Raw genomic sequence first — 25,409 nt, 5'->3', positions numbered from 1 at the left:
ATGCTTGGAGGAGTGGAGGGACAGCGCAAGTGAGGAAGACCCTCAGTGAGATGGATTGACTCAGTGACCGGAGTAATGGGGTAAGTGTGTCAGAGACAAGAAGGTTGGCTCTGAATAGAGCAGGGTTCAGAGCTGGTGTATATAGGGTCATTATGAGTCACAAGTGACTCAACATAACAAGCTTGTTGTTAGGTGCCACTGAGTTGAGTTTGATCAAAGTGACCCAACGTAAATGCTCGATCTGAACCCTTACCCTATCCATCTCTGATATGGCCATTGTTACAGTCCCATTGTTGGATGTACCCATTGTTACAGGTACTGGGTCAATCCATCTTGTTGAGGGTCTTCCTCTTTTACTGACCCTTCATCTTTCCAAATATGATGTCCTTTTCCAAGGACTGGCCCATCCTAACAACATGCTCAAAGTCTGTGAGATGAAGCTTTGCCATCCCTGCTTTCAAGGAGCACTGCCCTTTCCCCAAAACATATCTGTTTGGTTTTTTGGGTAGTTCATGGGATATTCAGTACTCTTCTCTAAAACCACAACTCCAAGGTGTTGATTCTTCTGTCATCTTTAGCCACTGTCCAACTTATAAATGTATAACTTGAATCAGGTTCCTTTGAAAAGGCCCTTGACTGCAGACTTTCCCAGTGCAACACATCTTATCTCTTGACTGCTGGTACCAAGGGTGTTGACTGTGGATCTAAGCAGGATAAAAGTGTTTATAACTTCAATCTTTTCTCCATTTGTCTTGATTTTGCCTAATCTGATGCCACATTTCTCCTCAGAGAAGCCAGCCTCCCAGATGATCTATTCCACCTATAGACTGAAAATGTATGGAGACAGGACAAATCCCTGGTGTACAGCCATCCCAATTTGAACCATGCAGTGTTTCCTTGCTCCATTCTGATGACTGCCTCCTCGTCCAAGTACAGGTTTTGCATAAGCAAAATTAAGTGTTCTGGGATTGCCATTCTTCCTAGAGTCAGGCACAGTTTGTTGTTATCCATGTAGTCAAATGCCTTTGCATAGTCAATGAAACACAGATAGACATTTCTCTGGTACTTCCTGCTTTCAGCCAGGATCCATCTAACATTAGCGATGGTATCCTTAGTACCATGATAGTATCCTTAGTACCACGGCCTCTTCTAAACCCAGCCTGTACATCTGGCAGTTCTCTGTTGATGTGTTGTTCCAGTCATTTCTGGATAATTTTCAGCAGGATCTTGCGTGCATGTGTTATTAATAATATTGTCTGATACTTTCCATACTCTGGCAGATCACCTTTTTTTGGAATGGGAATAAATATCGATCCCCAGAAACTGAGGAAACCTCCAAGACTGTGATTCTTAAGATACTCTTCAAACTGCAACTGAACCCAAACCCAGAGATTATTTTTCAGCCAAAAATGAAGTCTATAAAGTGAACAAAAACATCCACGTGGAGCATGTTTCTCAGATAAGCTGTAAAACGAAAAGGGCAGTATTTGCCCCAAAACAAAGTTCAAATGGCAGGAGGGGTCGAAAAAAGGCAAACAGAAACAGAACCACTGAAGGGACTGCACTTACCACAAAATGTGTAAATTATTTAATGGAAATAAATTTGCTCTGTAAAATTTTATTCAAATAACAACACAATATGAGGAAAAAATAAGAGCAGAAAAAGTTGAAGGAAAGGAGGAAGGGTAAGAGGACATTCATTCAAGTTTGAAACGTCACTGGGTATCTGATTTCTCTGAGGCTGTGGATTACAGTCAATGATCCCACGGATAATCTCAAGTGGTCACACAGCAGAAAACCATGAGCAATAAAACTGACCCAAGACTGCTACACAGGGAACAAAAGTCTGGCTAATCCAACCAGGAAGGAGACCTCTGAATGTCCTGCCTGTCATTTCTGTAGAGTCCTCCAGGCTATGGTTCCTAAAACCTGAGAAGAGTTGCTGGGTTGCAGCAAAATCTAGCTAAAGTAGCAAAAACCAAAGTACAAAATCTCTGCAGAAACTGTTGTTATGTGCTGTCAAGTCACCTGTGATTCATAGCGACCCTATATACAACAGCCCTAAATCCTGCTCTATCCTGCACCAATCTTATTGTCTCTGACACACCGACCCCCATTACCCCAGTCACTGAGTCAATCCATCTCATCAAGGGTCTTCCTCTCCTGCGCTGTCCCTTCACCCTCACAAGCATATGTCACTCCAAGAATCAATTAAAAATCAAACCAACCAACGTGTACTGAGCTGACAGCTGAAATTCAGTGAATTATTCCACAGGGTTTCCTAAACTGTAATCTTTATGGGAAAGATTGACATGTCCTTTGCCTCCAGTATGGCTGGTGGGGCTGAACTTCTTGTTAGCAGCTGGGTGTACAGCCAATAAGTACCACCAGGACTCCTAGAACTTAAAAAAAAAACACCTGCAAAACTTCAATCTGCTCACAATTCAAATTCAACCCTCACAATCACCCGGTCCGCACCCAGTCCAGACTCAGCAATCAGAGTTAACACTGTTCCTCTCTCTATACACCTTCTCTAAAGTTCTGATGCTACCGTTGTGATCTACTCTTCCTTCCTATCACTGGAGAACTTTTATTGAATCATGGATCAATGCAATCCTGAAACTTGATACAATTTAACTTTTTCTTCCTGTGACATAAATTATATGAATCCTACTATATCATGCCTATCTGTACCATGAAATCCTATGTTAAAAGATTCTATAAAAAAAATATTCAAGGCAAACAATTTACAGATAAAACAGATTATAATTTGTGAATTTTTCTCAATGTACATGGTATCTGAGAAAACGAAGTTTAAAAAAAAATTACTTTGGTACAATGCTCTTGTTTCATGGGTTTGAGGTCATGCTAATTTCCTTAAAATCTTTAGAAAAGTTTTGTGAGTCTGGTCGAGAGGATAATAACTACCCTACCTTTAAAGAAACAGTGGTTTCCAACCCTAGTCACCTCTCTTAGACCAGTTTGACTCAAAGTGGGGCCAATGAACCAAGACTGATCTGCCAATTGTTACCAGTCAATAATACCAACATTAGAAATACAAAGTGAGCATTTAGTCATATAAAGTACAACTACCTGTTTTTCCCTGCCTGAAACAAAGAAGACCAAAGAAAAAGCAGAGATGTATTCAAACAATCCAAAGAGTTAATGGCATATGAACTTGAACAACAACGACCCTGAGCCCAGAATAAATAGATGATGCCTGGCTACCACCACTGCTACTACTACTACTCACAGAAGAGAGTCCTGAAAAGAACATGCATCACTCAAAATCCTAAATATGGCCAGACTTGCTGGTCTAAAGGAGAAATCCCTGAGGATAACGGTCCATAGTCACCCTTCCAGCTTGGAACAAAACTCAATCCTATGGCTCAACTTTTAGGCAAACAAGAGGAAGATCCATCAGGTGAACAGTTAACACCAGAGAGGTCTCACACATTAGAGTAGACATACAAGAGATTAAAAGGGCAGTATTTGCACAGGAATAAAGCTCAGGAAGCAGGAATGGATAGGTCAGAAGAACCGATGGAAATGAGAATCACAGGGAAGAAGCTAAAAAAGCGCTGTCAAAATTATGGTATTGTAATTAGTATCATAAAACAAAAATATGGGTGATGTGTAGGAATGGTTAAATGGAAAACAATTTGCCTTCCTTGAAAGCACAATAAAAAGCTAAAAAAGATATTATTATTAGGTGTCATTGAGTTGATTATGACTTAGTGACCCTGTAAACAATAGACCTGAACCTTGTCCCATCCTGTGACATCTTTACCCCCAACACTTTTGAGCCCACTGCCGCAGATGCTGTATGAACCCATCTTGTTGAGGGTCTTCTTTTGCTGACCTTCCACCTTTCCAAGCATGATGTCCCTTTCCAAGGAATATCCTCTCGAAACAACATATTCAAAGTTATGTGAGACGAAAACAGTGGAAAACAACTGTACTGATAAAATTCGAAGGGGGAAAAAGAATTTAATAACCTAACAGCAAGCTGACACTACATGGACATTCAAGTGGGGAATCATTATTCTAATAACTTTTTATTGTGCTTTAGAAAAGTATCAAGTTTATGATAGATTATAAACTACAAAGAGGGGCGGAGGGAAGGAACATACAACTTTTTCTTTACAACAGATCATTTGAGAATCTATATTCTGATGTTGTCTTGACACTGTCCATGAGATTTTAATGTCATAAATCCAATGTGGACTCAGGATTTTCTCTAGAGATGAAAACCATGGTTATAGGGTCCACTTTAGAAATGTTTCCTTTATTTTCTGCATTTTTATTGTTGTTGTTTGCAGTTTGATAAGAATATTAGAAATCTGTTAAAAGTAGCTTGCTCATAAAAAAAACACACATGCTAATAAATTCAGAAATTTCAAGAGGCTCGCTGATGCCAGGTGGCAAACCTCTGCACTCAAAACCATGGGAGGACAGGAAAAGAGAGAGAACCAATAACAAGTTCCTATGCTGCTATGGAACCAGGGCTTTGAAGAACACTATAAAACTCAGCAATCAGTTTGTAGTTCTGAGCATCTGTTCTCCATAATGCCTGCCCCACCCAACCACCCTACCCTCAGCTTATTAACTCTGCACAAGCCTTTATTACGACAAACACCACAACCTTCTATAAAATATTTGCTTCTGAAAACAGTGAGTAGACAAGAAATTGGTACAAATTATATGCTGGTGACCCATCCAAAATTCTTAACACTGATCTACAGAAATACAGTATTTCTAAAGAACGTAGGATTTTTAAAGAGTACTCTCTTGAATATTAACAACCACCTAAGATATAAAGTATATAAGCAATGTAAAACGAGCTTAGGTTAAAATATGTATTAGACTCATTAAAAGAGGAAAAAGAAAACATTCTGTGCTTCTGATGTCAGTTGATTAGGACAACCAACTGAATGCCAAGATCAACTCAGAACTCCAAGTAAACTAAAGCAAAATAAAAACAGGATCCCATTTTAAGTCTCTGCATTTACATATTTATTTTAAGGAAAATCTTTCTGTAAATTATTAGGAGAAAGAAAAGTGGAAAAATTTTCCAAATTCTCTTGTCCCTCTACCTAACCTGCTGTCTATCTCCTCCTGCCTCACTGGCTTCTTATCCTCTGAAATCCCACAATAATCCTAAATGGTTGTTGGTGTCTTCAACTTCAACTCACAGTAACTACCTGTGGCTGACAGCTGCCCCCACAGGGTGTCCTTGGCAATGATCTTCACAGAAGAAATCTGCTAGGACTTTCTCCCAAGGAGCCAATGAATGGTTACAAATTGTCAACATTTTGGTAGTAACCTGTTTGGCCATTCATGGTTCTTTGTTTTCCTGGAGGGGGTGGGAATTACTTACTCTTCTTCATTTCTTCATTTCCTTTACATATTGTTTGCTTAAGCTGTTCAATCCTCATCTTGCAGGACATTATTTTCCATCTCTGGAAGAAAGAATGTAGTAAATATCACAAAGGTTGTAATTATGAGTAATAGGATCTGTTTTTCCTGGGTCACTATCTATTTTCAGTTATAATCTTACAAAATAAAATGATGAAAATCCCACCTCCACAAAACCAGCCAAACAAGCCCACTAGCCTCAAACAAATTCCAACTCATGGAACACCCCCACTGGGTTTCTATGGCTATAAATCTTAAGAGAAAAATTGACTCCTGGGCTTCAGCATCAAAAAAAGGCTTTATGGGAGACTGGCTTATCTTTCTCCTAGAGAGCACAGATGGACTGGAATTACCTATCTTTTGATGAGCAGCCCAACATTTAACACTCTATGCTAACATGATTCCTTACTCGTGAAACCAAAAACAATTTAAGTGGTTTCCCTAGTGGGGAGGAGTGGCATAAGGGACTATGGCCTTCACCTTAAGCTCCTTTTACCAAGACATTTTATTCCCTACCATCATTCTGAATCTTTACTCTTCTTCCTTCATTACCCTTGGCTCTTGTTCATATGGTTCTTCCCAAAATTTTTCAATGTCTGTCAATTCTTTTTGGTATAATAACTCTGTTTATTACCTCCACCTTCTTTTGATGTTTTCTGGATCATTCAAAATACTGCCTTTGGCATCCTTCAACATAGCTACTAGAGATTTATATTTGTTTTTCAGTTTTCTCAACTTGAGAAATACAGAGCGAGTTCTTCCCTTTTTATTCTCCAATTCCAGTTCTCTGCATATTCCTTCCCTGTTTTGTCTTCTCCTGCTTTATGTTCACCTCTTTTACTTAAGCATATTTTTCCTTTGTTTTGCTTCCTGATGCTCCAGTGCAATTTTGAGTTTCTTCTGAAATCCATTCTGTTTTTTTCTTTATCCTCTGTCTTTGTAATGACCTTCTGTTCTTTTCATGAATGATATCATTGATGTCATCCCATAACTCAGCTGATCTTTAAACAATGGTGTTCAATTCTTCAATCCTATTCTTTTTTATTTGTTATTATTACTTTTTGTGTGTGTACCATCAAATTGGATCTGACTGGTACAGGAGGAGATTGTCCCTCCTTCTCCAGCAGAGCATCTGGAGGATTTGAACTGCTTATCTCTGGGATTGCAGTACAGCTTCTTGCCACTAGGCCACCAGAGCTCCTCTAAACCTATTCTTAAAATAATGTCAAAATTCAAGTGAACAGACTCAAGATCTTTTTGATTTTGAAGGAAGAAGTTGAAGCTTCACTGAAGGCACTGGCAAAAAGTAAGGTCCCAGGAATTGAGGACATGTATCAACAAACAGAAAGAACCTTGGATATGATCACCAATCTATGCTAGGAAATTTTGAGGGCAGCTGTTTGGCTAACTGACTGGAAGAGATCCATATTTGATCCCATTCCCAAGAAAGGTGATCCAACTGAATGTGGAAACTATCAAACAATAGCATTAATATCACACACAAGCAAAATACTAAAGATAATTCAAAATCACCTAGAGCTGTACATAGACAGGAAATTGCCAGAAGAGTATCCCATGGATTGCCAAAAAAACCAAACAAACATGTCTTAGATAAAGTGTGGCTGAAGTGCTCCTTGGTGACAGAGATGATAAAGCTTCGTCTCACATACTTTGGGCATGTTGCTAGGAGAGGTTTCTCCTTGACAACAGACATCATGCTTGGAAAGCCTGAGGGTTGGTGAAAGAGGAAGACCCTCAACAGATGGATTGGCACAGTGATTATTGCCAAGGGCTCTAATATGTCAGGAAGTGTGAGGATGGCACAAGATAGGACAGGGTTCAGATCTGCTACTCGTAGGGTTGCAATGAGTCATACTCAACTCAACAGCACCTAATAACAAAGCAACCATCATTTTATAACCAAATACAATAACCTCATGTCTGGCTTTAATTTTAAAAAAATAAAAAATTGAAATACAAAGATTCTGCTAGTCATGTAACAAGCAATCCTCTCCCACAGAGTTCCTCTTCGAGCACTGTATTGAACAATGTTCTGTTACCTATAAAGTTTTCACGGGCCAATCTTTTTTTTGGAAGTACGTTGTCAGATCTTTATTCCTAGTCTTGGTCTGAAAGTTCCACTGAAATGTGTTCACCATGAGGGCTCAGATTGTTATTTGAAACATCAATGGCACAGCTACAGGATCACAGCAAAAAGCAAGCCACCACATTATTACAAAAAGTGCTTGTGTCTCAAAAGCAAAGAATATTAATTTAAATAGCCTCACAACTTACCAACTGATCTGTTAGCCGTTTTCCTTCTATAGCTTTTGATACTCTGTAAAAAGAGCAAGAAAAAATAAACTTAAATTCATCACCATCTAGCATGAACCAACTCATAGCAGGTGGTCCTGTGGGTTTTTGGAGGTTATAAATCACATCAGTGATTTAACAGCTTTTTCCTTTGGAGTCACTAGTGGATATGAACTGCCAGAGACATGGCTTTTTGGAAAGTAGAGAAACTGCTTACACACTAGGCCACCAGAGCTCCTTAAGCTCTTTTTAGAAGTCATTTTGTAATAATGATGGTAATAGTTACAAAACAACTCATGATTCAAACTTCTATGGTTAGATGTCAAATAGCACAAAACAGTAAAGAGAAATATTCCTTCTATGGAATGAAGTGTCCTATGGGGAAAATATAGTTTCTGTGAGCAAACTAAAGAAATTGCTGAGTTAAATAAATTGAAGTAGATTTTCTAACGCAGGGTATCTTAACCCATTTCATTTGTTAAGAATGTGGTTACCTGGCTAATGCAGACTGACCTGAGAAACTCCAAGGACACTTTTGGGGACACTTAGCCCCTATATTAATAGACACCAGAGAGGGTGGACTCTCCTATGGTTGTGAGTTTTGGAAACAATTCACTGGAGATGATCTAACCCATATGGACCTTGAGTGACGAGTACTGTTTCCAGAGAAGAGGAAAAACAATGCGGTGGAAAGAAAACGGAATTATATCAGCCACATGTATGAATCCAGGGAACAGTACCTGGTCAATGAAGGGCACAAGATTTTTTTTTTCCCCCCCAAAAATCAGTAATTTTATTTTTGCAGTTGAGAATATACAACAGAACACATATCAATACAAGGATTTCTTTTTTTTTAAATTTTTTTAAAAAATAATTTTAATGAATATTTACAGAGAATTTGGGTTTCCATTCATTCATTGCTGCACTTCTCTACCCAACCAGCCCTCTCCCCCCACCCCCCAGTTCGCTCCTCTTTCAAAAGCAAAAGAAAGACTCCCTCCCTAGTACACAATCCCCCCGCACCCCTCCCACCGCCCCAAGTACATTCCACTATGCAACTTTAATTGTGGATTCTTGTGATAACCATAATACCCTATCATACATCGCTTCTAAATTATTCAGTCCCTCATCTGTTTCCATGCAGTCACAATTTATCCAGTTTTTCTTAGTCTTACCCCCACCCTGATATCAGTCCCATTTTACAGCAGTGGCACCATGCAATATTTGTCCTTTTGCGACTGAGATATTTCACTCAGCATAATGTCCTCCAGGCTCACCCATTTTGAATAATATTGCATGAGTTCCTTGTTTTTCAATGCAGCATAGTATTCCACTGTGTGAATATACCACAGCTTCTCTAGCCATTCGTTCGTTGATGGGCACCTGGGTTGTTTCCAACTCCTTGCTATTGTGAACAGAGCTGCCATAAACATGGGTGTGCATATATCTGCTTGGATGTCAGTTATGGTATCTTTGGGATATATTCCCAGTAGTGGAATTGCTGGGTCAAATGGTATCTCTATTTGCAACTTTTTGAGAAAGCGCCATACCGCCTTCCACAGTGGTTGCACCATTTTACATTCCCACCAATAGTGAGTAAGGGTTCCAGTTTCTCCACAACCTCGCCAGCATTTGTTGCTTGCTGTTCTGTTAAATTTTGCTATTCTGACTGGGGTGAGATGATATCTCATAGTTGTTTTGATTTGCATCTCTCTCAGAGCTAGGGATTTTGAACATTTCTTCATGTGCTTGTTGGCCATCTGAATGTCTTCTTTTTCTAAATGGTAATCCATGACAAAGATTACATTCTTCCAGGGGTTATATTACTATTCTCCTTTATTTGCAACTTACTCCTTCCCCATTAACCTGAACTCCCTGCCTTCCATCTAATCTTTCAAGTTGCTGTTGACAATCTGATCATATGTGGTTCTTAACGTGCACAATTCTCAATGATTATGTTCTTTACTGATCAAGCTAAAGTGCTCTTTGGTTTTTGTTTGCTTATTTATACTCTTTGGTTTTAAGAAGACTTCAAGGCATATTTTGCATTTAAGATTTAATGATTATCTCAGAGGAGTGTTTATTTTCAAAAACACAAGCTTTTTAGTCTTCATTCCAAACCTACTAACTCAGAGGATCTGAAGACAGGATTTTCAGAATTCATATTTCAATCACTGTTGTTCTTGTTTGTGGTCATTGGGTCCATTCTGACTCTTGGTGACGCCACTGTTACTCTAACTAATTCTGATACAGATGATCTGCAGGATTATCCTTTGCAAAACCATGATGCAGGAGAAAGAAAAACAGAAAATACAGAAAGAAAAACAAAAACAGTGGTGTCCTTATGAGCAAACATTTCTAATTTAAATCTAATCATATACACGCTCCTTAACTCATCCGCCCCATATTAATCATCAGGGTCCATTTGATTTCCTCCATCTCCACATTCAAGCTCTGGTGGCTTCTTGCTATTGTGATAATCTCCTCCTGTGTAATTTACTATCTCTGAAAAGCAGCTGGTGGGTCAGCTATGGGTCAGTTCGGACTCAATGTTACCCAACACCACAACATTCACTAAGCACCAGCTATAATCCCAGAGTTTTCTAAAATGTGGTAGTTTTCCCTATTCTACCTCTCCCAGATACGGCTCTTTGCAGCTCACTCACACTTTTAAAGATTTAACCCAAACTCAATAAATTAACATTTCTCTTAACTGCATGCCATAGCATTGAATTAAATCAAATGGTGGATAGATAACTTCGACAATTCAAAGAGTAAATAATTTCATTCTTTGAAACTCTTCTTGCTTCCTTTTTTTTTGTTGTTGTTGTGCAACTCTATTCATTTTTTATGTCATTATTTCATTTCTGGTGAAAGCTGACAAATCATATAAATTTTTCATTCAATCATTCACAGATTTTGTTTCATATCATTACAATTTATTAATTTAACTCATTAATTATAAATGGATCCTGGCTGAAAGCGAGGATTACCAGAATAATGTTTACTTGTGTTTTATTGACTATTCAAAGGCATTTGAGGGTGTTGATCATAACAAATTAGGGCACTGTTTGTTGTTGATTGCCTTCCAGTTGAGCACAATTCATAGTGACCCTATTAACAAAAGGCTTAAAGCCCTTCGTGTAATTATGGCTAATATTGAGAAAAATGATAATCTCAGAACACTTTAACTGTGCAAAAAGAAAATCTATACTAGACTAAAAAGCTGTGGTCCTTACTGAGCCAAGGAATACTGCATGGTTTAAAACCAGGAAGGGTATGTGTAAGGTTGTATCCTTTGGCCATAACTATTCAATCTGTATGCTGAGCAAATAATTTGCGAAGCTATACTCTATAAAGAAGAATGTGGCATTAGGATTAGAAGAAGACTCATGGACAACCGGTATTATGCAGATTATATAACTGCTTGCTGCAAATGAGGATGTGAAACCCTTGCTGCAGTAAGTCAAGGACTACAGCCTTCAGTATGGACTACATCTCAACATGAATAAAACAAAGGTCTTCACCACAGGACCAACAGTCAACATTCTGACAGATGGAGAAAGGATTGAACTGTTAATGATTTCATTTTCCTTGGATCCACAATCAACACCCTTGGTACCAGCAGTCAGGAAATTAGGAGATGTATTACAATGGGAAAGTCTGTAGTCAAGGACTTTTCCAAATTATCTATTCTTATGTATTTTATTCCCCTAACCCTCCATTCTCATCCTTGGTAAACATACAAGAATGATATATATAGTCTGTGTGTAAATTTTTCCTTAGCTTTTTATAATAGTGGTCCTTTGTAGATGTTTGACCTAAACTCAATTAATTAACAATCCACTTATCTATCTGCCACAGCACTGCATTAAGACCAAATGATGGATAACTTCAAATAATAAAGCGCAAAATAATCCCCGCACTCACTCTTTTTGAAATTCTTCTTGCTTGCTCTTAAGACGGTTTAACCTTTCCTTCTTGTCAGCAAACCTAGCAAGGAAAAGAAAAAAGAAGCAATGTTTTTTTAAGTGTTCTTTTCTTTAGCTCAATGAGATTATGTAAATCCCCGAGATCATTTCTGCATATTCATTCAAAATGCCACTGTCCTGAAAGTAAACACGTATCTTCACTATGCATACACACATAAGTATTTATTATTTCAATACTAAGTTCAAATTCTCAACTGTAAATATTTTCACAGGTTTTAAAAGCATGTCTAGGTTCAATTATTTTCCAAAACAGGCACATCGGAAAGCTAAAGTAAATCCGAATTCAAGGAAATTTGACGTTTCCATCATAAAGATAATTTTTATTACTAAACTTAATCCTCCTCATATCTATAAAGTTATTCCCTGCAATTTTTTAAATATTTTTTCTCACTAATTTTATTGCTAGGTTATTGCAGGCTAAGAAATTATTTAGCAAAACTTGACAAAAGAAGGTACATATTATTGCCTGTAAATTTTGTCAGTTTTCTACTTTTAAAATCAATGCTGTGGTGTCTATGCTGATGCACTGTGACCCCAATGTGTTAAGACAGCAGAGCTGAGCTCCATGGGGTTGTCTGAGGGAACTCTTCCTGTCATCTTTTAGTTATTTTATTGTTATTCATTTCCAATTGTGATGCTGCCACAAAATACACTGTGTGACTGAAATTCTTTTTTTTAAACTGATTTGTGACCATGTATACAGTTTGCCTTAGTTAATGACTGATGCTAACTTGAAAGAATGTATACCCTCCAGTTGTTGAGTATATTCATTCACTCACTGTCTCTGAGTCAGAACCAACTCAAAGCTGACCCTCTAGCAGATTTTCAGAGGCTATAAACTGCATGGAAGAAGACTGTCTTTCTCGTGTGGAGAAGTAGATGGATTCAAATCAACTGCCTTTGGGTTCACAACAGCAATGCAACTCTTGACCCCTTATGCCCCAGAAAACCCTTAACTCTGCTGTTAATTTCCCTAAGTTACATCCAGCACTACCCTGTTTAGTACAGTATTCCATAAATGTCAAATCAATTAAAGGTGACTGAAAATGTCAATCAGATCTACTACATCTTTGCTGTTCAACAGGGCAACCACATGTAGCTACATACCTAATTTGAAATTAATGCAAAGTGAAATGTGCTGAAGTAGAAAACATTATTACTGGATTTTTAAAAGTACATAAAAAAAAAAGGAATGCAAAACTGTTCAATTTTTTTTAATATTCATTAAATGCTGAACTGCATTGGGAAAGTCTGCTGTCAGAGACCTCTCCAAAGTCCTGGACAGCAACGATGCCATTCTGGAGATTAAGGTGCTAGACAATGACTAAGGATGATAGAAAAATAATCAATGCCTTTGAATTGTGGTGCTGGAGAAGAGTACTGAATATATCATGGACTGCTAAGAGAACAAACCGGTTTTTCCGGGGGAGGATGAAGCCAGGATGCTCCTTAGAAGCAAGGATTTTGAAGCTCCATCTGACATATTCTGGGCATGCTGCAAGAAGCGACCAGCCCTTGGAGAGGGACATATTGCTTGGAAGGGTGGAGGGACAGTGCAGGGAGGGAGACTCTGGATGAGATAGACTGATTCAGTGACTGGGGTCATCAGGGTAGGTGTGTCGGAGACAATAAGATTGGCACAGGACAGAGCAAGTTTCAGAGCTGTTGTCCACAGGGTTACTATGAGTTGCAAGTGACTCAATGGCACATAACAACATATGATTTTGGATTTTTTCAAACTTTCATGGCAAATAATTTTTCAATTTTTTTTTTAGAATAGATTTAAAAAAAAAAAATTGTTGTGTTTGTCCAATAAATTGGATGAGGTCCATATTTGTTCCCATTCCCAAGAAAGGTGATCTACCTAATGTAGAAACTACCAAACAATATCATTAATGTCAGCTGTAAGCAAAATACTAACTGCTAGAACAAAGTAGACTGGGGGAGGGGATGGAGGAAATTATGCAACAATGAATGATTTTTTTTTTTTTAAAGCGAACTGGGGGTTGATAAGGAGGAAAATGTGCAACAATGAATGAATGACAAATCCAACCTTGCTAGAAACTTTTATTAAAATCACAATAAAAATTATAAAAAAAACCTCACAAAAAAAAAGTGTGGTTTCTTCCCCCTCTCTCCCAGGCCATTTTGCAATGCACCTATTGTTCTAGATTGTTGTTATATATTTTTTTTTATTTCCCTCCCTCCTAAAAGTACACCTAACAACAGTTAACCACTTAAACTCCAGCCCATGACCTTCTTCTCCCAGCCCCCAGATTTCAGCCTTCTCTGAACTTCACATCATATATCCTGTCCCCGCAGCCCAACACAATACAATGTTTCTCCCTATTTTACCTAGTTAACTGCAATATCAAATCTCATTTAGATCATCACTGCTCAAGAAAGGCATTTTCTCTGATACCCAAATAGGTCAGGCTCTCTCTCCGTTATAGTTATGTACTCTCCTAGCAACCAATTCTTCACAGCACATATCACTTGTATAATTAAATGACTGGCCTCAATAAACATTTGAGTGAAGAGAAGAAATCTAACTAACAACCATGGTGGATTTCAGAAGACAGGACCTACAAATCACTCTCAGACCAAGCAGGAGGAGATGATAATGAATGCTGATGATTCTGGATAGTTAAGTGGGTCTATGAGATTTAGAAAGAAATTAAACTGGAGAAACAATAAACGACAATCTGTTTACCCAATTTACAAGGGGGAAAAAAAAGAACAGGAAAGAGAACTCAAAGAATGGGTAAAAAAAAAAAAGGAAAAAATAATAAGAGGTGAGAGACATAGGTGCCAGACTGAAGACAGTAATGGGGACATATTAGGAACATCACAAGGAAAACCTGAGCCACTGATCTTGCAGGTACAAGCAAGATTTCCCAACTATTCTTAAGCTATTTATCCTAAAAGCATCTATTATGCTACTATGTTAAGAAAACAAACTGAAACCACTACAACATTCTTCTAGTCCATGAGACCAGTCTACAATAGGACCTATTTTATAACTTTTGTTGTTACTGTTATGTGTCATCAAGTTGCTGGCAAGTCATATAGTGACCCTATGTACAATAGCTCTGAACTCTGCTCTATCCTGAGCTAGCCACACTGTCTCTGACACATCTACCCCTACTATCACGGTCACTGAGTCAATCCATCTCATCCAGGGTCTTCCACTCCTATGTTATCCCTTCACCCTTCCAAGCATGATGTTCTCCAGGGACTGTTCCTTCTTGGCCTCATGTCCAAAGTATGTGAGATGGAGCTTCAAAATCCTTGCCTTCAGGGAGCAGCCTGGTTGCACTCTCTCTAGGTAAAAACTGTTTGTTCTCTTGGCAGTCCATGGTATGTTCAATAACTCTTCCCCAGCACCACAATTCAAAGGTGTCAATTCTTCTTTTGTCATCTTTGGTCATTGTCCAGCTCTGTGATGCATAGCAAGTAACTGCAAAGACCATGGCCTAAATCAGGTGTTCCTTAGTCTCCAGACAGACACTGTTGAGAGATCCCTGACTGCAGCCTTCCCAAGAGCATTTCATCTTCTGTTTTCATGACTGCTGCTGTCAAGACTGTTGACTGTGGAGCCAAGTAGGCTGAAACTGTTAACAACTTCAACTGGTTCTCCATCTCTCCTGGTGCTGCCAATTGGCCCAGTAGTGAGAATCTTTTTGTCTTCTCGATGTTTGTCTAAAGAAATTATTTAAATAGCCATAACAGCAATTATGCAGACTACAGCCTTCAATAGGACTTATATCTGAACATCAAGGAAAAAAAATCATCGTTGGACAAAAGGGCAACATCAAGATACACTAGAAAAAGCCTGAGTCTGTCAAAGATGTCATCACTTGGGTCAGTTAAGAAACCAAAAGATGTGCTGCAATGGGAAAATCTGCTGTCAAGGGTCTCTCCAACATTCTAAAGTGCAAGGATGTCAGTTTCAAGACTAAGGTGCACCTGCCACCTGAAAGTTGGATAACAAATTAGAAAGACTGGAGGAGAATTAATGTCTTTTAATTGTAGTGCTATTGAAAAGTACTGAAAATACTATGTACTAAAAAGAACAAACCATTTCATCATTGAGGAAGTGCAACCAGAGAGCTCCTTGGAGGCAAGGATAGTGAAACTTCGTCTCCCTTACTTTGGGTATGTTTTTGAGAGGAACCAGTCTTTGGAGAGAGATATCAAACTGAAAAAGGTAAAGGGTCAGCAAAAGAAAGAGAGAGCCTTGAGGAGATAGAAGATAAAATGACACAGTGACTGCCACAAGGCGTGTGAGCAGGACTGAGATCATGAGGATGGTATAAAATAGATCCAGGTTTAGATCTGTTGTTCATAGGGTCGCTATGAGTCACAGCTGACTCTACAGAAACTAACAACAAAATGATAGTCCCAAAAATGTATTCTCCAAAACAATCTGAACAAAGACGTTTCTGTAAAATATAACTAATTTCTGTAACTCTAAGTCTGAAACACATCCAAAGATACTTACTCATAAATGTCAGGGATAAGACTGTCTATGTGCAGTGTATTTACATGTTCGTGGGCATGCAAAAAGCAAACCAGAAAATAATATGTGACAGAATTAAGTTGTTGTTATATGCCATCAAGTCAGAACTCGTAGCTGATCCTTCAGCAGCTTTTCAGAGACTATAAATCACATGGGAGGAGATTTCCCATCTTTCTCCCTTGGAGCAGCTAGTGGATTTGAACCGCCTGCCTTCAGGTGAAAGAGCAGCTCCTTACCCACCAGGCCTAAAATGTTAACTATTTTCAATTAAGTTAAAGCTTGAGTCCTAAGTTCCACAAAACACATTTCAATAGCTGCACACTGCTGATGTTACTACTACACTTAATATCAGTGACACAAAACATATCTACCATTGCAGAAAGTGATTAAGGTTGCCCAGCAAAAGGGGATAACTACAGGAAACTCAGAAGTCAATGTGGAATACAGACAAACCCATAGTCTCATTAATTTATTCTCATTAATTTAAGAAGTATAAAGCATTTACTATGTGTCTGCAATTTATAATACAACATCTTCCAAAACATTAAAAAATGAAATATCTTTTCCAGCAGCTGATTGTATTCGTATATAAGAGAACAATATAGTATTTACTTCTACTGTACTGTTGCAACATAATGATTTATGTTCAGATAACAAAGAAAATTACAGGCTCCTAAGACTCATCAAACCATGCAAAGGGCTGACTTGGATGATAAAATCTGGCTTACAAAATAAAACCCCTTCCTTTCGTATTTGTTTTAAAAGTAAAACCTTACACTAAAACAAAAGACAGACAGCTCTGTATAGTTTTAGATCTAGTTAGATATAGTTAGTCTGAATAGCCAGGGTTTTGGCTATAACAAAAACAAATACATAGATGAAGACAGGACTATGAAACAGAAGATAAGAATCCTACTACATCAAATACCTTATGAGTCGATCATACACATGTGTTAATCTTCATGACAGACATTAAAAATAGGTGTTAAGGAAGCTGTACAACAAATGATATCATGGAATGTGGACAGGGCAGCCATACCAACTGTACTCTGCACATTCATTCATCCATCTTCCATCCCACCACTCATAGAAATAGATAAATAATGCATTCCACAACAAATGATCCTATAACATAAGAGAATTGGAGGAAGAATGTTACAGTTCCCTGCCTACCCCAACTATCTAGCCCCAGGCCTGACCATATCCTAACCAGATTCTGATAAGGCCCTGTGTCCCTGCCCCCAGCTTCCTAAGAAAACTGCCATTCTTTTTCAATCACCTTAACAGCCCCTATTAAAGGAAACTGCTGCTTCTGTCTGCCTGCACATTCTGGTCTTCTCTTATCTGGTCATCTGGCGTCCCTCTTAGGTGAACTTAATAAAGGCCTGTTCTTTTGTTAAAGGGATCACTTCTTCTTTTCTGTTTCTCTCAGTTCTTATTCTATCAATAATAACCAATGATAGAAAACAAAGCTGTATTTTCTTAGCAGAAGACTTGTACCCATTACCCCCCCACACACACATTTGGGTGGATAAGCTACACAGGGATGGGATTAAGACCTTCCTGTGGAGGACAATCAAAGAGCAGGAAGGGGGACAAATCTCCCACCTAAAGATGGGAGGGAACTCAAGTTACCTGCTTGGTTTTGTTCTGCTGAGTATAAAATATAAATTCTTCAGTAAATAGATTTTTACCAGCCATAGTAACTAGTAATCAAAGAGATAATAAAAGAAGAAAGGATATTTTTTATGATGGCTTTATCTTCCCCTTGAGACCTTCCTTTGTCCCACCTCTATTTAATATTTATTCTCTTCCGGATAAAAGTGTGATCACATATCCTTTAACTCAGTGAGGGTAATGCTACATCATTCTTGAAACCCCACTTATAAAAGCAATATTCATATGCTCATAAAGTGTTTTTCTTCTTAATACACACTTTAAAATACGTAGTTCGTAAGCCAGCAGATGGATTTCTGAAGGGGCAGTTTCTGAGATTCTAACTCAGTCCCATTTCTCCACCTGTCAAACTTAAATACCTATCTTTCCCACTTTGAGTGGCAAAATGCCTATAGTCTACTGTACAGTTACGTATTGGGTAATACCATTTTTGATGTCAGATACAGCTACAACTCAGGAAGTTATACTCCAGAAAAAGACTAATACAGTTTTGTAATTTTAAAATGGCTAGCAGTATGAGATGCAAATAAGACTGTATGAGGGGTACTACTTAATATCATTCCAAAACTCCACCCCTTAAGGAAACTATCAGGAAAGGGCTAGAGCAAGGCAGGAGAGGGAAAAGGGATTATATTGTTGAGAAAGTCAGAGTGAAAAGGAAATTTTTTGGATGGGTAATGATTTCAAATGATTTGTAACCAAACTGCTCCCACTGTACCAGAAATTAGATAAAGAAAATGTTCTCGGAATTTAAAGAAATGAATTACTGTGAGATAATTAGATTCTCCTTTAATATCTAACTTTCCTTGAATTGCTAAACTATTAAAATCTGTTTATTTAGGCTGTTGTTGTTGTTGTTGTTGTTGTTGTGTAGCACTGAGACAGAACCACTAACCCTCCAGCGGGTTTTCAGAGTGAGTAAATCACCAGGGAGGAAACAGCTGGTGGATTCATACTGTGGATCTTTGGGTTGGCAGCATGGTTTCTTACCACTAAGTCACCAGAGCTCCCTGATACTCACCTGAGTATTTAAAAACAAAACAAAAACAAAAAAATCTGAAAGGACATTAGTTATCGAGTTTTTTTGCAAATCCACTTTAACTACTTAGCTTTACAACACTTCCCTAAGATCTACCTGATCTTGTTTACTGAAAGAAATCCAAGAATTTTTACTTTTGCAAAACGTTAAAAGTAGTATTCAATAGTGGTTATGCAAGTCATCAAAGGAGGCAATGCATACAGAGAGCAAAGAGTGTTGAGCAAAGAGAGTACTGTTGCCAAGCCTCTTTCTAGAACTACATGCCTCAGGTTTCAACTATGTGTGTAAATGCTATGCTGTTGTTACGTGCTGTTGAGTCAACTACAACTCATAGTAATCCTATGTACAATAACTCTGAACCCTTCCCTATCCTGAGACAATTTCAATGTCTCTGACACACCTACCCCCATTATTCCAGATACTGATGAGTCAATCCATCTTCTCCAGGGTCATCCTCTCTTGCGCTGACCCCTCTACCCTTCCAAACATGATGTCCAAGGACGGGTTCCTCCTGGCAACATGCCTAAAGTATGTAAGAATAAGCTTTAAAATCCCTGCCTCCACGAAGCAGCTAAGTTTCATTCTCTCCAGGACAGACCTGTTTGTTCTTTTGGCAGTCCATGGCATGTTCAATACTCTTCTCCAGGACCACAACTCAGAGGCATCAATTTTCTTCTATCCTCCTTAGTCACTGTCCAGCATAACAAGCAACTGCAAAGGCCATGGACTGGTTCAGGCACTCCTTAGTCTCCAGGTTGACATCACTGCTCTACAGTACTCTGGAGAGGTTCCTGACAGCAAATTTACCCAATGCAACTAGTCTTTTCATTCCTGACTGCTGGTGCCAAGAGTCTTGACTGTGGAACCTTAGCAAGTTGAAACTGTTAACAACCTCAATCTCTTCTCCATCTATCATGATGCTGACAACTGGCCTAGTGGTGAGAATCTTTTGTTTTCTTGATGTTGAGCTTCAATCCATATTAAGGATGGCAGACCTTAACCTTCTGCAGTAAATGCCTGAAATACTCTTCAGTTTCAGCAAACAAGTTTGTGGCATCTGCGTAACAGGTTGTTGACGAATCTTCTTCCAATCCTGATGCCATACTGCTCCTCATAAAGCCCACCTCTCAAATGATCTATTCTACATATAGATTGAAAAGTTTTAGAGACAGGATGCGACCTTAGCACATGCCTTTCCTGATTTTGAAATGTGCAGCATTGCCCTGATGAGTGTCCCTGGTCCAAATATAGGGGGTTTTGCATGAGCCAATTAAGTGTTCTAGGATTTCCACTCTTCTCAAATTAGCCACATTTGTTGTGATCCACACAGTAATTGGGGAAAATGGACTTGGTGATAGAAATGAAGATGAAAACAAAATGCTAGAATTCTGTACAAGCAATGATTTATCCCATTGCAAATACCTTTCATAAGAAACACAAGCAATGACTATACACATGGACCTCACCTGATGGCCTACACAGGAATAAGATTGATTTTATCTGTGGAAAGAAACTGTAAGAGAAGCTCAGTATCAACTGTGAATGCTATGTTAGTGTTATTCTATGTATAATTTGGGAGATTATTCTTTGAGCTAGAAAACTCAAAATTTTTTCCATATACGTTCATGGTAATTCCATCTTGATTTTCCAGAATTTTGCCTTACAAAGATTTCATAGAACATTTTAGATGGGGGGGGGGTGGTGATACATTAAAAAGAATTTTGATGTGTATTTTCAAATTCAAGGCCCATGTAGGCACAATTATTTCAGTCCATTTACTTAAAAAAAATCAAGAGATTAAACAGAGTTTTAAAACTGTGCTATAAAGCTCCATATTTTATTCCCTAATGGATTTCCAAAGTTAGTTAAAGGTTTGGTTTTTAAAATTTAAAAGGAAAAGGATTCTGAATTGCAGGCAGTGAATATAAAGATTGTTATAAAGAATAAAAACTGAAGAATATTTCAGATTCAACTCATGACCCATGTAATCCCAGGATTATTAGGAGTCAGTAGAAATTACTGAATTCCTTTTTAATTTGCCAGAGTACTTTATGCAGATAACTGCATCAGGGAGAACACACTGAAAATTCTCGGGCTATTAGGACGGTAGTGGTAGGTCTCAAAAGATTCTGTCATCCTGTTAACTCCTACAGTGTCTATCATACTGGGTGCTGTTATAGAAAAAAAAAATTAAAGAAATCACCTTTTTAAAGAACACTGCCGAAAAGGGAAAGAATGAAGCAGAACTGGCTGAGCCCACCACTGTGAAGGTTTTGTATCCCTGATAATCTAAAATCTCTTTTTGTACTGCTGTATCTTGAGTGGCTTAGGTATTTGCTTTTCATGTTTCTACTTCGTCAGGAAAAGAAATCTACTATATACATCCTTCTTTCTTAAGTTCTTCTTAACATTGAGATTTGGCAAAGAATTTGTACTTCAGTTTAAAAGGTGCATTGCCTTTGCTATTTCTCCAGCACTAGTCTACCATGTGCTACCCACTGCCACTGTGATTAAGCACTACTGACCTGACAGAATAAAGGCCGAGTTCATGCCATTACATTCTAGCTGCGACTGTTGCTGTGGTTGTTCTGACTCATGGTGACTCCGTATGTTACAGAGTACTACTACTCGATTATTTTCTTAGCTGTAATCTTTACAGAAGCAATCCAATAGGCCTTTCTTCTGTGGAGTTGTTGAGCGCATATGAATATCCAACTTTTAGATTAGTGGCCAATCATAAATGGCTTGCACCACTGAAGGGTCCAATATGTGCAGACCTTCCTCACACATCCTATCTTTAGTATATCATACCATATTTAGTGCTAAAAGAATGTCACAATAGATAATCGTGGAGATGAGGAGGGCAGAAGACGGAATTTAACAAGAGAGGTCAGTAAATATTTCACTGAGAAAGTGACATTTAAATTGAGACTCAAACTACATGGTGTCAATTAAGAGTTAAAAGTTCTTGACAAGAGAGTTTTATGGCCTAGTGGCAAGAAGCTGTGCTGCAATCACAAAGGCACACGGTTCGAATCCACCAGATACTCCGCTAGAGAAGGAGGGGCAATCTCCTGTGCCAGTCAGATCTGATTCGAAGGTACACAATAAAAATTTTTAAAAAAAGGTTCTGAGTTTGGAATAAGGGTTGCAGAGTGGCATATACTGGGGATGGGGGGTGCGGAGATGGATTGTGTACCAATGAAAGAGTTCTTCTTTTGTTTTTCAAGAAGAGCGAACTGGGGGTGGGGGGATGGGCAGGGAGAAAAGTGCAACAATGAATGAATGGAAATCAAAAAAATCTCTGTAAATGTTCATTGAAATTAGTAATTTTTTTTAAAAAGTTCTTGCTAGAGATCAGCAGGGGCAAAGGCTTAATGGTGCAAAGTTTTGTTTCTGAAGGTCTGAAAGAAAATCATGACCATGAGGAAGTTTCTAAGAGGGAGCATGACAGGAGTTTATTTTTGTGTGTGGTTAACAAAATGCTAGACACTGTGCTAAGAACTTTAAATGCATGCTCTTATGTAATTACTACCTGAAACCACTATTTTCAAAACGAAAAATGATATAAATAGAAGAGGTTAAGAAACTTGTTCAAAGTCGCACAGCAAGTGGTGGAGCTTGGACTCAATTCAATGCAGATTTGGGTTGGCTCCAACTTCTAACCTTTTGGTTAACAGCTGAGCATTTCAACAACCACATGGTGATTCCATGAGTGGAAGAAAGGAGATCAGGAAAAGCTTTGCAGAAGAAAGATGATGGTAGTCTGGGTTAGAAACAGACTGATTCAAGATACATTCTGGGTTGTTGTTGTTGTTGTTGTTGTTAGGTTCCATCAAGTTGACTATGATGCACAGTGGTAATATGAAAAATAGATCTGAACCTTGCCCTGTCCTGCATCATCTCCACAATCTCTGGAATGCTGTCATGCGCAAGGCCACTGCTGTAGTCACTGTGTCAATTTATCAAGTTGAGGATCTTCCTCTCTTTCACTGACTTTCCACCTTTGCCAGCATGATGTCTTTATTCCAGGACTTGTCCCTCCTGAAAATGTGCCCAAAGGAAGTGTGACAAAGCTTCACCATCCCCAGCTCTAAGGAGCACACCGGTTGCACTTCCTCCAAGACAGGTATGTTTATTCTTTGGCAGTCCATGGGATATTCAAAACATATGACGTCTTGCCCTCACAGAGATTACATCCTGGGATGAGGGGTGACAAATTAATACTATCATGAGACAATAAAGGAAGTTGTAGAGGAAAGGGGGTTTCCTTTAAATGAACCATCAGGAAGAGGCTAATGTGTGCAGAGCAGCCTAAACAAAAGCAAAGGAGGCTGCCCTAAGGATTTCAGAGAAACTAAGTATTGCTGGCCAGGTAAATAAATAAACAAACTACAAAGGCCCTGCTGCACAACAGCAAGAAGGTCAAAGTCACAAAGCAGAGTAAGATGGGTAACTAAAAAAGAAAATGGTAGATCAAAGAGAACATAGAACTTTAATTAAGGAATTTGACTTTTACTTTGCATAAAAAGGGAAACCAGTGGAAGATCTGGAATGGGGAAAAGTATCATACTCTGGGTATGATATGGTAAATAAACTATAACAGCACAAGTGTAAGAGGTAAGAGATAATTCTCTGATGGATCAGAATACATGGTAGAGAAGGGCCAGCACTGTGATAAGTTTTAAAGAGCAGATGGGATTTGTAGATATTACTAGACAGGGTGTTCTTAAGGAGGAAAAATCAATGATAACTAAAAGGTTTTTATTCCTGAGACAAAGGAAAGGTTTACTATGAAGGGATTCACAGGAGAAAAAGAGATTTTAGTGCAGTATAATGAAGGTATTTAAACCATGGGAATTAATCTAGGAAAACATGGAGAGAGAAAAGGATCTCAAACTAGACCCTTCTTAAATTTCACTAGATATTCCCATTTCATATTTGTATTCTTACAACAGGAAGTTGTGATGGCTTAGTGGTAACAGGTTGTGCTGCCAACTCAAAGGCTATTGGTTTTAATCCACCAGCTTCTCTATAGGAGAAAAAAAGGCATTCTTCTCCCTTGTCAATTAACTCCTCTGGAAACCAGCTGGAGGGTCAGAACAATATTCTTAAAACAACTGGTTTCATTTAATAGTTATTTCTTGCTATACTGGCAGTTCCTAAAGTTATCAAGTGCTTCAAGAGGATACAGCAATGAACTAAAAGATTTCATCACACAAATGTGCTCAAAAGAGAAGAGTCCTATCTATAATCACAGGAATACTCAGAACTCAAACCATTCCCAAACATATAGTAGGTGTGCAGTGCAGTGGTTAAGTGCCTAGGTATACACGTCCAGGATGCCAAGGATTTTAATTCAAGTACTCAGGCTTACTGTGAGATCTGGGGCACGATGCTAACTGTACAGACTGCATAGGCTAAATTAGGGGTAAAAACTTATTGGGCTGTTGTAAATTAGTTAATTACCTTGGAGTGCTTTAAATTTTGGGTGCAAAAACACTGACTCTTAAATTGCTGAGACAGTCTACAGCCAGCTACAATTCCCCCCCCCCCCCCCAATTCAGGGCCTCTGAGTTTCAAAACAAAGTCTAAACTCAATTCTAACTTCGGGATTACAGTATTCAATCTGGGTTGTAAGATCAAGTCAAAACACGGCTGCGAACTTCTTAACAACCAAAACAATCTTTGGTGGCAGAGAGAACGACATAGTTCATTTACTCACACCTTAGAGTTATTAAGTCGGCTAACAGGGTTTGTCCACCTATGACAAAACCACTAGATACGAATCCCTCTGATCAAATTACTTGCATGTGTTCTAACCTCTACTCTAGAGAGTAATTAAGAATGTGCTTTCAAAAGACAAAAACTAAGCTTCTGAATGGGAAAGCTGCAAAGACCTCGTAATGCAACTCACAGCAGCAACAGAGAAGACTTCTCCGAGGGTCGCTATCTATCCCTCTATCCCCTTTCCCGAATATCCAAAGGCACCGCAGAATTAGACTCCACTACGATAAAGGGGACAAACAGCGACCTTCTCTCTTCTGTCCCCCCACCCCCACCCTTTCCTCTGGGAGCAAAGCGCCAGAGCCAAGCGCCCACTGTTCCCTCCTGCCATCAGGCTCTGGTAGCCAAAAGGGTGCCTCAAGCTCCAGCCTCTGGTCGCTGGGCCAGAGGCGACACCGAAAAGGAAACAAAAGGGCTGTGGCGGCCGCCGTACCTCTCACGGTCACGGCCGTCGAAGTAGACGAAATCGCCGCTCTGGACACACTTGGCGCAGGTCAGCCGCCGGCGGGTAGTGTTGCAAAGCGGACATCGCTCGACCGCCACGTACAGCCCCTCGGCGTCGTCCACGGAGTCCACCAAGTCTGGGTGGAGAGGCTGGGAACCGCAGTCAGGAGCCTCCGGCGCACAGGATCCCTTCCCACTGGGAGACGCCATGATGGCC

General features: G+C 39.0%; 1 protein-coding gene across 1 annotated transcript in view; it reads right to left on the bottom strand.

The window, feature by feature from the left end:
• ATG14 (autophagy related 14) overlaps positions 1-25,409 on the bottom strand; it is a 41,095-nt gene extending 15,686 nt beyond the window's left edge. Inside the window, exons 1-4 of the mRNA XM_006894336.1 lie at positions 25,182-25,409; positions 11,662-11,724; positions 7,714-7,756; positions 5,381-5,462 (exon numbers count right to left, since the gene is read on the bottom strand). Coding sequence (XP_006894398.1) covers positions 5,381-5,462; positions 7,714-7,756; positions 11,662-11,724; positions 25,182-25,402 — 409 coding nt within the window. The 5' untranslated portion in view covers positions 25,403-25,409. The remainder of the gene's footprint in view (positions 1-5,380; positions 5,463-7,713; positions 7,757-11,661; positions 11,725-25,181) is intronic.

This window comes from Elephantulus edwardii, unplaced genomic scaffold, assembly GCF_000299155.1.
Source record: "Elephantulus edwardii isolate Elephantulus edwardi_28Jun2011 unplaced genomic scaffold, EleEdw1.0 scaffold00140, whole genome shotgun sequence".
Lineage (NCBI taxonomy): Eukaryota > Metazoa > Chordata > Mammalia > Macroscelidea > Macroscelididae > Elephantulus > Elephantulus edwardii.
The sequence above is the reverse complement of the archived record's forward strand: the minus strand, read 5'-3'. Positions and strand labels throughout refer to the sequence as shown.